Source organism: Syngnathus leptorhynchus, chromosome 3, assembly GCF_054491065.1.
Source record: "Syngnathus leptorhynchus isolate UIUO chromosome 3, UIUO_Slep, whole genome shotgun sequence".
Lineage (NCBI taxonomy): Eukaryota > Metazoa > Chordata > Actinopteri > Syngnathiformes > Syngnathidae > Syngnathus > Syngnathus leptorhynchus.
The window spans coordinates 9,886,391-9,901,408 of NC_141197.1; the positions used below are offsets into that span (position 1 = coordinate 9,886,391).

A 15,018-nucleotide genomic window follows, 5' to 3' on the forward strand; every position below is an offset into this window, starting at 1 on the left:
AGGCAAGGCTCAAATGTATTCTTGGATTACTTTAATGTAGACAAACTTGCAAAGAACTCCATGAAACACCTTTGGATGTTGTACAACACAGCGAGTCGGCAGGTCCTTTCTCATCCAAAAGCAGCATATGACTTCACTAACGTCAAAAATTCCCATTTGCCTTTTTGCAGTCGCCAGCCATTTATGTGCGACTCACTCACTATGTTCATACTCGTCTGCTGCCAGCCGACCTCCTTTTTTCCTCATCTCACATGGTGATAAATATGAGTGAAACCTAAGTCGTATTAGTAAAAGATTGAGTTTTTTCTTTTCATTTAACTGGGAGACATATAGCTATTGATCATACGGTGAGACATGGCTGAGCCATCTGCCATGTGCTGCAAAGATAACCATGGTAAAGTGATACGCTTCTTTGTGGAGATTTCCACTCCTCACATCATAATAGGCTACTGGCCAGAGGGGCTCAGAAGGTAAGCTGGAGTAAGGCCATTTCACAATATGAAAACAAATAGAAGTATCTCAAATAAATGCATACATTTGATTTAGATGAGTCGGTTTTGATTCATACTAACAATGCAAAATACCACCAGGAGGCTGGGGGAAAAAACATCTGGATTTTGATTTAATAGCCCTTTAAAGAACAGATATTCATAAACAAATAGCGGAGCAACAAATGCAGACATTTGGTTTAACAGTACTAACAGGCACATTTTCTTTATGCTCTACAAAGAACAACAATTACAGGATCTTACAGAGTAATTGTGACTTGTCTCATGTCTCAATTTGTATGTCTGTATTATTCAGCCCAAAATCAAAAGAAGCAGCGCAATATCCATCAAATTGAAGCAAAAAATCTATCCATTCTATTTAAATATGATATTTCTTTGTTTTTATAAAATACAATATTGTAGGATGTATTTCTGATTAAAAGCATGTTTTGAATTTTTGGATTGAACTAATGGCATTCCATTTAAATGAACAAAGATGATTTGAAATGAATAGCATAGAATCCTTTTGTTGTCATTGTAAAATATTCCAAATTCTCAGTAAAACCCATACGCCATGGTCCATATGCGGAGGTCTGAGTGAACCAAAAAGTCCCTCAAAGATGAAAATGGATGCGGTGACTTGGTAGCAGTTTAAGAATTATACTTTTGAAGTTTTTCTTGACGGGGAGGATATCAGAGGTTTGACCCATAATTGGTATACAATCAAGCTGTTCCAAATATATTCTGTCAGCTCTTTTCCAGATGGATCCGCAAAACAAATTGCAAGCATGACATCGTTTGTTGACCAATAGTTGAAGGCCAAATGCGTACTGTCAGAGACTTAGAAGATTTTATGGGAACAGGCTGGGATTTTACAATGTGAGCAGCCAGAAACACCTGCGCCATTGGTGACCCACCATATGTGTCTGTCAAATCTGCTTCCCAGGAGGTGGCAGAATGCATTCATACAGTATGTAGACGTGTGCACAAGTGCGTGAAAGTGCTGTGTTCAAATCTTGTTGACTAAGTCTGCACACCTGTCTGCATTTACGGGGAAGGAAGGAGGGGTATTTTCCAGAAGTAATGTTTGCCGACTTATGGAGGTAGACAGAGCTCCTACACAGGTCAGGCCCACAGGCAACCAGGTGGGAATGTACCCAGTGAGCTGTGACCACCAACAGTTGTGCAAGTCTTTATTGGCTCCATCCCTTCATCACTCCTTCCTCAGCATCATGTCCCCTTTCAGTAGCAAGGACACAGATGGTCTCACTCTGTCAACCATGACTGCCCTACAGCAGAACCATTTTCCTTTTTATAGTTGTCAACTCTTCCAATACACCCAGAGATGATGTGTCAGAAATACTAAAGCCCGCAATATACTTTTACGACAAAGTTTTAGATAATTACCTAGGACAGCATGAGATTGAAAGCCATGAGATCTTTATTCAGTCAGGCTGTCGGGTTTCATTAAAACTTTTTGTTTGGACTTGCCAGGCCAAATTTGAAAAATCAGTGAATCTAAACTGACTCATATGACAATGATCATTTTCAGCAAAGTAAATAATTCGTCAAAAAAGAGGTGTCAAGCTGTTTGATGCCAAACTAAACAGAAGACAAAGAGAAATACTTATATTTAAAATAACCAAAAATGTTGCCTTAGAAATAGCCTGCTAGTTTAATGCTAACATTTTATGGAAATGTCATTGACATGCGAAAGATTTAAAACCCAGTTCAGGGATAGAAAGTGGGGACATAAAAGTTGTGCAACTATCACTGTGGCACAATTGCAACAGATGCAGTCATCTTAGTAATTGAACAGAAGTACAATATGCCCCCAGTGAACACTTAACTGCTCATTCGTTAAATCTATAATCGAGTAGAGCTGTATCAAAAATGGCAATGTTTTTTTAATTATTATTATCATTCTCATTTATATATGTGTCACTCTGCTGGAGAACTACATCATGAGGAAAGGAACAATTTTGATCCTCACATAAGCTGACCAAATGTGTTGCTGGTGTGTATATGACAAAATGCATTAAAAAGTCTCACATAAATATTTGATTCTTTGCATTCAACTTGAGAGTATTGTATTATGAGTGGAATGGAATGGAAGGAGAGTGGAATAATGGGTAGCATCTCTGCCTGCCTCACAGTCAAGAGGTTCCCGTGACCCTCTACGGCAGCTCTAATGAGGACAAGCACTATAATAAATGAATGGATGAATGTATTAGGACTACTTTGAACCCAGTCAGAGTTTTCAACAGAGCCTCACAAAAGACCCCAAGGCAAATATTTATCACATTTACAAATGCATCAAGTTCAATTTTCTTCTCGCAATAAGATGCCATCCGCCACACAAGAGCAATAAATCCACTAAGCCCGCTTTCTCCTGCTTGAACATAAGGGGAGTTCATTTAAATTGATTCTTAAATGATATATAAGGCAGTAAATCATCTCCAAATGGGGAGCTGCAGAAGGCACACTAAGACTGCCAGGTTAAAAATACAAGGAGTGAGGGAGGGGCGCTGTTATTTATGGTGATGTCGACACTTCTTTTTCCATCTGATGAGATGACAGGGTGACTCATGGAACACAGCAGGTAATGAGAAGATATCTTCAGGGAAAAGTTTCATGTTACCGTTTGAAACGGTGACTCATAATGAGATGCACGAAAAGAAAATTCCACAAATGACATGCTACATACAAAAAGGGAACCTCGTTAACTGCCTGGTCAATATCATAAACAAAAATGTTGAAAAAATAATTGGTTTTAAGATTTACTTCTCACTCTGCTGCTACCTTCAAAATACTGTTCTCAAAGTTCATCGCATAACGCTGGATTTATACGAAATAATTTACGTGACGCAATTATAATTTCACTTTTCCCCATTTGGCCCAGTTTGCAGATGAATGAAGACAGAGTGAAAATGAAAAAACGCATACAATAAAAAAAAAAAAATGCTTCGGCTAAAACTCTAACGTCAATTAGATAACTGTCAATGTGACAATTAAAGCGAATAGATTGGACATAGCCTGTCAACAAAATGCTCCCATCGATGACAGGGAGGTGAATTGGAAGATGAATAACAAAATATGTCTGGCTGTGGCCTGCGACATGATGACGAGGTTACCTTCAACGTAGGAGGAAGAGCTAAACGGTATGTAAAGTTTCATTTCCCCAATGCCACACGATTTAGTATTCATCATAACGTTTCTGGCACTTGGCCATGTGGGTTGTTGCATGTGTATATGTAAGGACAGCAAAATTGGATACGGGTGTCTTGCCTGTTGATGTAAATAGACAGTCCAAAATGACTGGATATCAGCACTCAATTTAGAACCGCACATTAAATGTCATGTCAATCCAGCCTTTCCTTTAAATACACAATCTGCGTGCAGTTGTGCAGATAATGTAGTGGCTTCACTGGCAAGGCCAGACTTTCAGTGTCAAGAGATCATATTTCTGCCCAAGATCTTGAAAAAAACATATCAGTATTCTGTTTCCGTGGCCATGTCTGGCAATGAAATGATGGATGTGTCTTCGTAGCTGCGCTCGGAAAAGGAGCCTAAAGAAGGACGGGAGCAGAGAGCCAGCGCCCCGCCTGCACAGCTCCGATCTCCATTTGTGCACAACAAAAACACAAGAGCGATCACTCATCTGGTCCTAGCGTCGATGACTGCATATGAATACCATACTGGTGTTGATGGATGTGTACGAGCGGATGGCAAATCTGCAAAACATCGGTGCAAACTATTTGAAATAGTGCACCTTCTATTCAGCTTTAATGGGCCTTTGGATAGTAATGTTTTTCACTCTGTGGACCAAACCACACATCTGATAAATTATTCACAAAACCATTACCATGTGAGTCATGTCGTGGTTGCACATCACAATAAATGTGTTTCTCTGTATATAATTGCAAGCATTTGTTATTGATGTAAACATTGAATTTGAATATTTATAAATATGTACATGTGCGCACTACTGAAATCATGATATGGCCGCTAAATGTGCTGCCTGCACATAACTACATATTTGAGCGACCAAAATATATCCGCTTAGAGCAGGGGTGTCAAACTAATTTTTTTCGCGGGCCACATTGTCGTCATAGCTTCTTTCGGAGGGCCATTATGACTATCAACCCAAATAAATGTATGAGCACCGCATACTATATACACTAAAAGCCACAAAACAAACTGACAAATAACTTTTTCAAATCAGACGAGTAAAAACTGGTCAAATAAAAAAAAAAGATCGCATTAAAAGTGAAGACAATTTGCAATTCTAGTAATGACACACGAATATGATGCACAATTTGTCTTTGCAGACCACATAAAATGATGTGGCAGGCTGTATCTGGCCCCCGGGCCTTGAGTTTGACAACTGTGGCTTAGAGCTTTCAATGACTTGAATATCTCCCCCCGCAACAATGAGGCACTCCGAAAAAGACAGGCTGCAGGAGGACATGTAGCTCGCAAAGTAACAGCAACGGCGTCAGATAACCACTGCAGCGAACAAACAAGAGGTGAACCAAACCGGTGGTGCTTTAGCTACTCCTCCCCGAAAAAAAATAAACGTCACCACAATTCACATTGACTTGCAGTAGCTCACACTCAGCACATGTTTTCAGCAACTATCTTTAAATTTTAAAATGTACTTACAGACAAATCTTGGAAATCAATTTACAAGGTCAGACACAAAGGCAGCTTTGCAGTTTAGGTACGCTTGGCCTGAACATATTTGGATGCATTTGTCAGTCTGTACCTGAGGGTATCGTCTCTTGGTTAAAACAGAGGCGACATGTCACTCCAAATTGTTTTGATAAATATTTAAGTGCAGCAAAGCCCAACGGGCCCCGAGTGAGCCAAGACAACAAATGCTACAATGAGGGAGAGAGAGAGAGAGAGATTGAGAGAGAGAGAGAGAGCGACAGAGAGAGAGAGAGAGAGAGAGAGAGAGAGAGAGAGAGAGCGACAGAGAGAGAGAGAGAGAGAGAGAGAGAGAGAGAGAGAGAGAGAGAGAGAGAGAAGAAAGAGAGAGAGAGAGTGAGAGAGAGAGAGAGAAGAAAGAGCGGCAGTAAATATAATATACAGATGAGACAAGAATATGGCAGGGCTCTAGCCAGCATTAAGTTATTCTCAGTTTGAAAACACAGCTTCATTATACATTCCACAGGGGCCATTAACTATGCATTTCATCTTAAAAATATCTTCTGCTTTGTGTTTTTCTGCATTTCAATACACAGTATTTGATTTAACCTGTTTTTGCCACTCATTTTAATTAAAAGTCTGGCTCATACCTACCATTTGGTGTCAATCTGTATGAGTCCATATGCTCTTTACCCGGGCTGCCCCAATCTTTCCCCCAGACCCATATCATGTTGCCTCAATGGAAATACAGAGCTTCTCTTTGCTCTTTCACAAGTCACTGAGCCTTAAACTCAACTTCAAAAGTTACTGCATTACATTTCATTACATGACATGAGTTCATAACGCAGCTGCTTTTGTCCTCAAAAGTCATCTTACAATAAGACTTGAGATCCTTATTTTGCCAGACAAAACAAAAGCTCAAGTTACAATAAATCCAAAGTTGCATATAAAGATCATGAGATAATTCTGAATAAATAAAGTGGCCCAATGGTGGTAGCTTGAATAATGTGTATGCAGGCAGTATAGTATGTGCAGATGATGTTGTTTTCAAATCTTTCAAATCCTACCATGTTTTCCCTTCCTTTTCTCTTACCCATCTATTTCCCTTTATTTTACCAATGATAATGATCAAGGAGTTGCCTGGCCAGAGGTATAAAAATTCCAAGTCTAATTGTCTTCAGATCAATGGAACTGAGAAGGCACAAAGCATTTGCGGAAGCTCGGCTTCCCACAGCCCTTGGTTTTAGCTCCACAGCTCTAATTAACATCGCTCGATATTGAGCGTTACTTTAAGCAATGATAAACAACACTGGCTTTATCTCACTTACTCCTTTAATTGAATCAACAACCTAATTGACAGTTTTTTCTTTTAATTCTTGGTGAACAGGACATTCGATTTCTCCTCAAGTTAGATGGCGACCTTGGTGTGTAGTACAATGGGATGACCTTGACTATCAAAAAAAAAAAAAAAAAAGAGCTTCAGTGAGGATAAAGTAAAGGTTCGAGGGCTACTGGCTAATGTTGCGTACACACATTCATATGGAGGCATATTGCGGCCACACAGGGTCAGTATTGCGCAATTATGTTCACTTTTGTTGTGATAACAATATTTTTCCAATGAGAACATGTATTTGGCTTATTCTAAATGAAGGACAAGCTTCAACCTGGGGTGTTGGGAGAAGACTATGCAAAGAGAAATGACACCAGAATTTACAGGAACTGACACTCAAAGCAGTGAGATGCCAATGGATCACCATGTGTTTGCTAGCTGGGATTTGCAAGGATGTGCAGTTACTGGACCGTAGCAGTGAGGGTGCCATGCTCACAGGCGATGCAATGTTCCGCCAGAATTTGGGCGTCAGTAGCCACAAACAGGACTGAGCATAGTAAAGATGTGAGGGCTGAAGTGACAGTAAAGTCAAGGCACTGGAGATGACTGCTGACATTAACACTGGTCACAAGTATAGCCAATTAGATACCTGCCAGATGTGTAAATATAACGTTTAAAGCATTTATACCTTTTACCGTGTATAATTTGAATAAAAGCAAAAACAGATTTGGGTTAAAAGCGTTATAAATGAGAAATGTCTTTCACTCACCATGACGTCACATTCTTCTGTGTGGAAAAAGCCGAAGCAATCTCTTCCATGTCATTTTACCAAGGCAGCGTGATTGAAAAAATGGCATCTGGATGGAATTAATTATTTTCTTCTGGGCCATTATGGGAAGGCTTCTTCTCCTCTGCTGTAGTTTGGATGTTTGAAATGTCTGGAAAAAAGGAGATACCACATGAAATAAACTGCTTAGGAGACCCAAGGCTGGCCATAATTTCAACAGGTAAGTTCATTTATATCCAGATACGAGGGAAATTCAGACAATAATGAATTCAGAAGGCATTAATAAATGAAATGCCCTAATCTTGGTAGATGTGTCAAGGCTTAGTATACTGGCACAATTTGTAAATGAGTCTAGCCCACTGTGGAGTTCTTTTCACTGAGCAAGGATTGGGTTGAAGATATCTGTAGCTTTTTTAGTATGACAGCACACAATTGAAATGACAAATGCGAGGGAACAAATGGAACAAGAAAACCTCTTCTGTGAATTTCGGTGCATGGGCGAGGAGATACAAAATGTTGCTGTGCTTCCTTACTGATCAAAACTTCCTGCAGCAAACTTGGCAGTCACAATTAATTAATCATTAGAGTCTTCAGAGATTTCAGTGAAAATAAGGGTCAGTGTCAGTAATTTCTCTCATGTCAAAATGATTGATTATATGAAGAACTAATGCATCTTTCTACATATTAGCTTGATTAATTAATGCATTACACATAGATGGAATAGTATGTACCAATTTATGTTGCAGTCTTTGCTTATGGGGAATCCAACGAGGCAAACCCAGATTAATTGAACGTGCAATGTCTTAAAGACTACAAATATTCCACACATAGAGGAAACGTGGAATTAAGTCATTTAGAAGTAAAAATAAAACACCCAATTGGTCATCTGGATCGTGTGCCAAAAACTATATTGTCTGACCAAAGCAAAACAAATTATAGTAGAACAAAACAATAAAATATGTTTAGCCAAGCTGAATCCAAACTGATTTTACAAAGTATAAACTACATTTTATGGATCATTTCCTCTCTAAATTAAAGAGTCATCAATCTTAAAGTTTTGGTTTAAATATGTTGATGTTTTTTTGTCATGTTTCCTACCTCAAGTCTACAATTTGAGCTTTTAAGGGGCCCTTGCTTCCTTCCTCCCTTCAGTGAATGAATTTCTTTACGTCCTCGTTAACACTGCACTAGAATTGCACTGCTCACAAAGAAGCAGATGTTTACCTTCTTCACGTTACAGGAAATTTCAATAGCATATTTTTCTTGGATTCAACCTTCATTCAGTCAAGTACCTACAGCGTAACCCTGTTGATCATAAGCTTAATAGCATAATTTCCTGGGTCATTTTTTTCAACAAATAAAAATAGTTTAGTTGCCTTGACTCACTCTTTGTCTATTAGCCTGTCCACAATGACCGATGATTTACACAAGCTGAGAAAAAGAAATACATTTTAGGGAGGAGATTGGAATTTCTTTCATCAGTACTGTGAAACAGTGTAAAAAATGACAACATTATAATGAAATAAAAATAGTTATGCATGGCCACATAAAATAATTACAACTGAATTATCATCAACATCTACGGTACATACAGTACATGGCAACAACTTCTCAAAACCTTTTAGCCTCGTGTACAGAAGCCTTTTCAAGCAGTGGATACAGTTGAAATGTCTCAAAAATAAATTATGTGTGTCTTTAAAGGCTCTTCTGCCCAATTTCCTTCAATATTCATTTAGGCCTACCAAGTGATGCCGACAAATGTGACTGGAAAAACAAAAACTACATTTGGCAATGCTTTGATCACATTTTTTTTTTTTTTTAACCACAAAAAAAAACATGCCACGATTGTCAAGGAAGAATAAAGAATAAAGAGGAAACACTAAAGGAGAGAGTGTTCACGGGCTATTCACTGACTGCACTCGTGCTTCTCAAAATCAGATATTGTTCAAGTTTTGTTTTGTACTGTAGGCACAGGTACAAATGAACTTATAAACATAGTTGAGTAATAAAGCCGGCTGGCTCGGTCTCGAACAAAATGTTTTTTCTTCCATTTTCTTGGAAGAGCATACACATTTTTGACTGGCAGTTACATCTTTCATATTGCGGCGGCGTTCATCATAGAAAAACTAGTGACTATTCATTAAAACTCGAAGCAGAAGCTGACACATTGCACGAAGGTTCAGTGGGTTTCGCTCCTGTTGCTCTGTATGGTGGGCCTTCAATTGATAAAATGGGAAACATAGACATCCTACTGTGTGTATGTTCAGGGAAAAAAAAAACATGTTTTTTTTTTTCATGTGGGTTCTTTCATTGCCTTGGAAAATATAATTAACAAGCCTTTCATCCCCAATGACATAAATACATATGTAACTGTTATTATTCATGTTGTATTCACTCACATGTGGTGATTTACTAAACATTACAATCATTTTGTGATAGCGCAATCAAACACAAGGTATCCTTCTTAGGGAGCAGTCATATAGTGCAGGTTATCGTTAGGGTGAGGACTCATGTTGATACCCTATTTGCAAGCCTGACCTTATATGCTTAAAAAAAACATTACATGCACACATTGAATGATGAGGTCTATGCCACATCTTTGTTGTTTAATTTGCTAAACTATCGGCCTCTAATTCCCCTCAAGTGGCATCCGAGATCAAAACACATCCACAATAACAACATCAGTGCCCATTAAACAAGTTCAGAGATGAAGTCTGGAAACCATTTGGGATTTGGTTTAACTACTCCAAATGCATTTCAATAGGAAACCTGAGCAACATCATTTTCAATGATTCCTTGATACACAAATAGAAACGGGGGCGCTGACTTTCACAGAGGCCAACCTTTAAACGTTTATATTTCGTCTCTGTGGTCTAGTAACTTTCTTTATGTTCTCAAGCCTCACCTTTAAACACACATCGGAGTCCCACAATAGTCTGTGAAATTGAAAGGTGGACCATTGGCTCGCTCGCTAAATAATTTTTTGCTAAGTCAAACCTGACCAAATTAGTTTCAGCTTTCTTTGGTTTAGGGTTTTCCCTCCAAATTGAAAAAATGATTGCTATTTTTTACAAAATAAATGATAAAAAAAAAAAAAGTATATATTTTTCCTCAAGTCAGGGAAGAAACCATTGCATTATAACGCATTCATGATTTAATACTGTGAAAACTGACATTTTTATTCTTGCGGCAAATTGCCGCAGACATAACGGTAACCAATAACTTTTCAAGTAACTTTTCCAACACTATTTGGTGGTGAATGTCACCTCATTCTTCAAAAGTAAGTCAAACTGAGCGCAATCATTCATGGGAACTAATAGTTGAATGAACTCAGAGTATACAAATGCACTTCACGAGACTTCTCATCTGCATTCTAAAGTTAAAACCAAAGTTCAATGTCGTGAGTGGGGGCAACATTTTTACTCGTCCAATGGAATTTCCTAGTGCTTGGAGATTCCAACACCAAGGACGCAATTTAATTAAGCAAAGCTTCAAACGCAATCTAAACAAACAGACAGCCACAAACAAGCAGCAAGTCCAATTACAGAAATGTTTATATGCAGGGCAAAGCAGCGTTTAACGACCAAAGAGTGAGTGGAAATGAAAAGAGGAAGAGGAGGAGAGTCTGGTTGCTTTGATCCATGTTTGGGAGATCCAACACAAACGCTGATGCCGATTTCAGCAGGGGGCCACAACAGACACACACGGTCCTTTAGGTAATCAAACGGCTTCATTCGGGACTTCAATTTTTAGGAAACCTTCACAAGTAAGACTCAAAATATCTCACATGGATCACATCAGAAAGGACTGGAATTTTATCTTCCAACATGTACTTAATGTATTCAGAAACAGATTTATTAGAATTAGATTAATATTAGAATTTATTTTACAAGGTCTCAGGGAAAATATGTAGTTTAACAACAATACATGTGTGCTCTCATGATTGCATTTTGTAACTTTCCAACTTCAAACTATCCAAAGATATTGGTGAAAGCGACCCACCGTTCAAAGAGCCCAAGGGGCTTGACGGATTGCTGTGATTGGACAGCAGGGATGTGTGCTGTCTCCAGTTTGTGGAGGCAGACATACACAAGCCGCACCAAATGATTCCTTTCGAGGGAGCAGATGTGATGTGGTATTAGAGGGCAATATTTCAAATAAACGAAACAATAGCATTTTTTTTTTTAGGGTGGGTGATATTGGATTATCTTGAGCCAGTAGCCATGTCAAAGTGTCTTCCTCCACAGTAGAGCAAATAAACAGAAAATACTGTTAAAAAAAAAAAAAAAAAAAAAAAAAAAAAAAAAAAAATGGCCTCGAGATACGTACGTCCCCTCCACGTATTATTGACCCAACCAAAAGTATGTGTGAGTCGAGGTTTCACCCTTTATTGGAGTGAGCAAGGGAAGTGAGTGTGTCAGTGTATTGGGGTGCTTGCCTTGAAAATGTAGGCTAATTGAAGCATGAGGCATATTCATTCCAGATAAACCAACATTAATGAATATTTTCCTGCTGTCTAATTCAAATGCTATGCCTTGTAGATTTGACTGTGCGTATCTCTATTTGTGTGTGCGTGTGTGTATTCTTAAGTGTGTTGGGCCGCGGGAGCATTAGCCTATATTCGGCCTCATTACGACGAGTGTGTTGATGGGTTGGCAAGGTTAATAGAGATTCATAATCTCAGCACAGCTGCAACCCCCATGCTTTATGAGGCTAGAATGTGTGTGTACGTATAAGCATGTGTTTAATATTCATGTTAGCTTTTAGACATGACTTTTATGTGTGCTTTTCTCTCCTGTTTGCACGCCTCTTCATGCTCTCTGTAATCTGGTTTACAGGATACACGCCACAGCCAAGCACATGGTCAATTTCCCCTCCTGGTCCTATCATTATCCAGAGGCATAATCCTCCGTTATAATTCGGGAGACAGCTCCTGCCAGTCAGGGCGTGCTAACAGGTCAAATAAATCTCAGCGTGAAGCCCGGATTGGGTCGAGGCCCAGTGAAGTCATGTATTTTCCTCATCTGCAGTCAAAGATGTCCTTGTGGGTTGATTACCAATAAGGGTTGATGAAAAGGGCACACATGCAAACGTGTGCGCACACACACAGAAGGGGTGATAATCTGAGAATGTTCATACTTGGAATATTTCTCATAGTGACATGCCAAAGGAGAGTAGCAATAGAACTTGATATACTTTGCCGTTGCCATATGTTGAATCCCACTAACTATTCTTGCAGGATCATTTTTTACATACTAGGTGGATCGGAAACATTCCAGGACTAATGTTACAAAGGATATATTTCAAACTGAAATTAGTTCACAATCCCTTGAGCATCTGACAATTCCTGGCCGAGAAGAACATCGCTGTGCTGGAACATCCTCGGTAATGAGCGATCTCAATCCATTTTCCCCCCTTTTTCCCAGCTCAAAGTGACCTGTTTGAAAGATGTGAATGACATCAAGATGACCATAATGACTGAGATGTGGCAGATACCCAAAGACTCTTTCCAGGAGGACTTGAAGGCATGGCAGAGAATGCTGGAAAGGTTACTTCCAAGAGGGAAACTTTCTACTTTTGTGACACATTATGTATAAATGAATGAAAGTCACCTTGGTATATGGATTTATATATTAGATTTAGGTATTTCTTTTTGACATAACATGACACGTTTCAAATAGGATTACAGATCCTTGTTTGATATCGGATTATCACAGTTATCCACAATTCAAATGATCCCTGTGGTTTAGGTCTCCCACCATAGATAATCCGGGACAATCTGCTGTGACTTGAATATGTGCAGCCATATTAATTCCTACATGTGACATATGTTTCCAATATTAAGGACTTCAAATCGTATTTTCAAAAATCAACTTAGACTTATAAAATGCATTTTCTTCAGACTTTTTTCTGTAAGGGTTGAATAATATATAACATTTTCTTGCAGGCAGGGGAATCTGAGAAACACTTCCAATATTTGGGGTTAAATTTTTAACAGGTTTTCAATCACCAGTGTGATGTTCGAATATATCTCATTGATTGTAACACATTTCTAGTCAAAGGATATTTCAAGTCATTCAATTATTTTCATCTCGATACAGCATATCAGAGTTTACAGTTTTAAAAAGTTGGAACGTATCGGTAGTAGGTATAATACAATCACTCATTTATCAATTGGTAAATGTGGAATCTGAACTAGGGATAAATATTAGGCTACATTTAATTATCGATTACTTGTTTGTTTGCATAAAGAAAATGTGACTTCTGCCATATTGATAAGCATGGTAAACATTTTAATAATATGTCTGTGATTATGAGTAAATAGCACCCAATTTATTCTGCAATAAAGGCCATTAAAAAGGAGCAGTCAGGCAACTATCCCAATTAAAATATTGTAAAAGACGACGTGACAATGTCGTTTAACAAGCTTGAACTTTTTTTCTTGTAAGAAAATGAGAAAAAAAAGTTGGAGTTATTTGATCTTCAAACTTAAGAAAATAACTTTTGAGCATGTTTTCATTCCACATCATAAAGGTTCTCTCGTGTGGAGTTTATGACCTCATTCATATTTTCAAACCAAGCAGCACCTTCGACCTAGCCGTCTGGGTAAACGATATTGGATTGCAAGGAGTAAAATGTAAACTTACCAAATGAATTTGTTTGACGCGAGTGCATATACAATGGTGTGTCATGGCGTTCTGAATCACTGACACAATTGACCGTTTCAATGGGGAGAAGGTTTTATATGTCTCGTGCCAAAATATCAACCTTCCTTGTTGCTCTGTATAAAAACGTTTTTAGCCTAAAATCCACAACGACTTTGTGAAACGACCCAATTAAAGTCCCAAACGAATGTGGGGGAAAAAAATGGCAAAAGGTCTAAGAACAGTCTGAAGCATGCTGGAACCTCAGTAACTGTTAAATATGGACGGATTCAGTGGAATAAGAACTCTATCTCACACCTGCAGCTGACTCACAAAGATTTCGGCAAGTAATTAGTGCACAGAGTTGGAAACGTACAACTACTCTATGTGAGGCACACATTTCCCTTTTAAGTCAGCGGAGGTCATTAAAAATTGGAGCAAGCACATACAAGGCAAATGCAAAAAAAAAAAAAAGAAGAAGAGGGAAAAAGATAAGGCGCAAACTAGTCTTAATGCAACATCAATAGCAGGTCATTATAGAAAGTGTTGAATTTTCAGAAATGTCCGCAGCTCTGCTTCTCGCCTTCTCGTGAGAAGGTATTTACAGTATAATGCTAAGTGACATATAGAGGTCTCCGGAGCAGCAGTATGATTAGCTGGCTGCCTCAACTCTTGCCGTGCGTATATATCCATCTCGCTTTCATTAAATGAATAATCCACCCCTTCACTCACTTGAATATAGAGACAGAGGAGGGGAAAAAAAAAAAAAGAAAAGTTGTCTCCATTTTGGAGGGCAGAGTGACATAACAATAACGAGAGAGAAAGTTACTTCAGGGCGAAGAAGGAACATTTGAACTTTCATTTTCATATGGTTGGATTAGGTTAATCCTAAACATGGAGAGAAGATTTGACAAGTGCTTTGTGGGACTCAACAAGAATTAGGGTGTTTAACATACTGGGGTCTGGGGGATGTTAGGAAATCATAACGATTAGCCCATTTTCATATATTGCAGAGTATCATTGGCCATCAAAGGATTTAGTTGCTCTGAATGAGGTATAAATGATCTGGATGGATGGATATGGATAGTCTATGGACTACAACAATTCTTTTTGCCC

General features: G+C 38.6%; 1 protein-coding gene across 3 annotated transcripts in view; it reads right to left on the reverse strand.

Annotated features, from left to right (window-relative positions):
* The window catches only part of LOC147059179 (uncharacterized), a 204,966-nt gene that overhangs the window by 61,679 nt on the left and 128,269 nt on the right, over window positions 1-15,018 (reverse strand). For 2 of the 3 annotated variants that reach the window (XM_085907134.1, XM_085907136.1), the window contains exon 4: window positions 7,241-7,409. In XM_085907134.1, the coding sequence (XP_085763260.1) occupies window positions 7,361-7,409 (49 nt within the window). In that variant the 3' untranslated portion in view covers window positions 7,241-7,360. Of the gene's footprint in view, window positions 1-6,458; window positions 6,593-7,240; window positions 7,410-15,018 lie in introns of those variants that run through there. The other variant, XM_085907135.1, reaches the window with a different exon arrangement.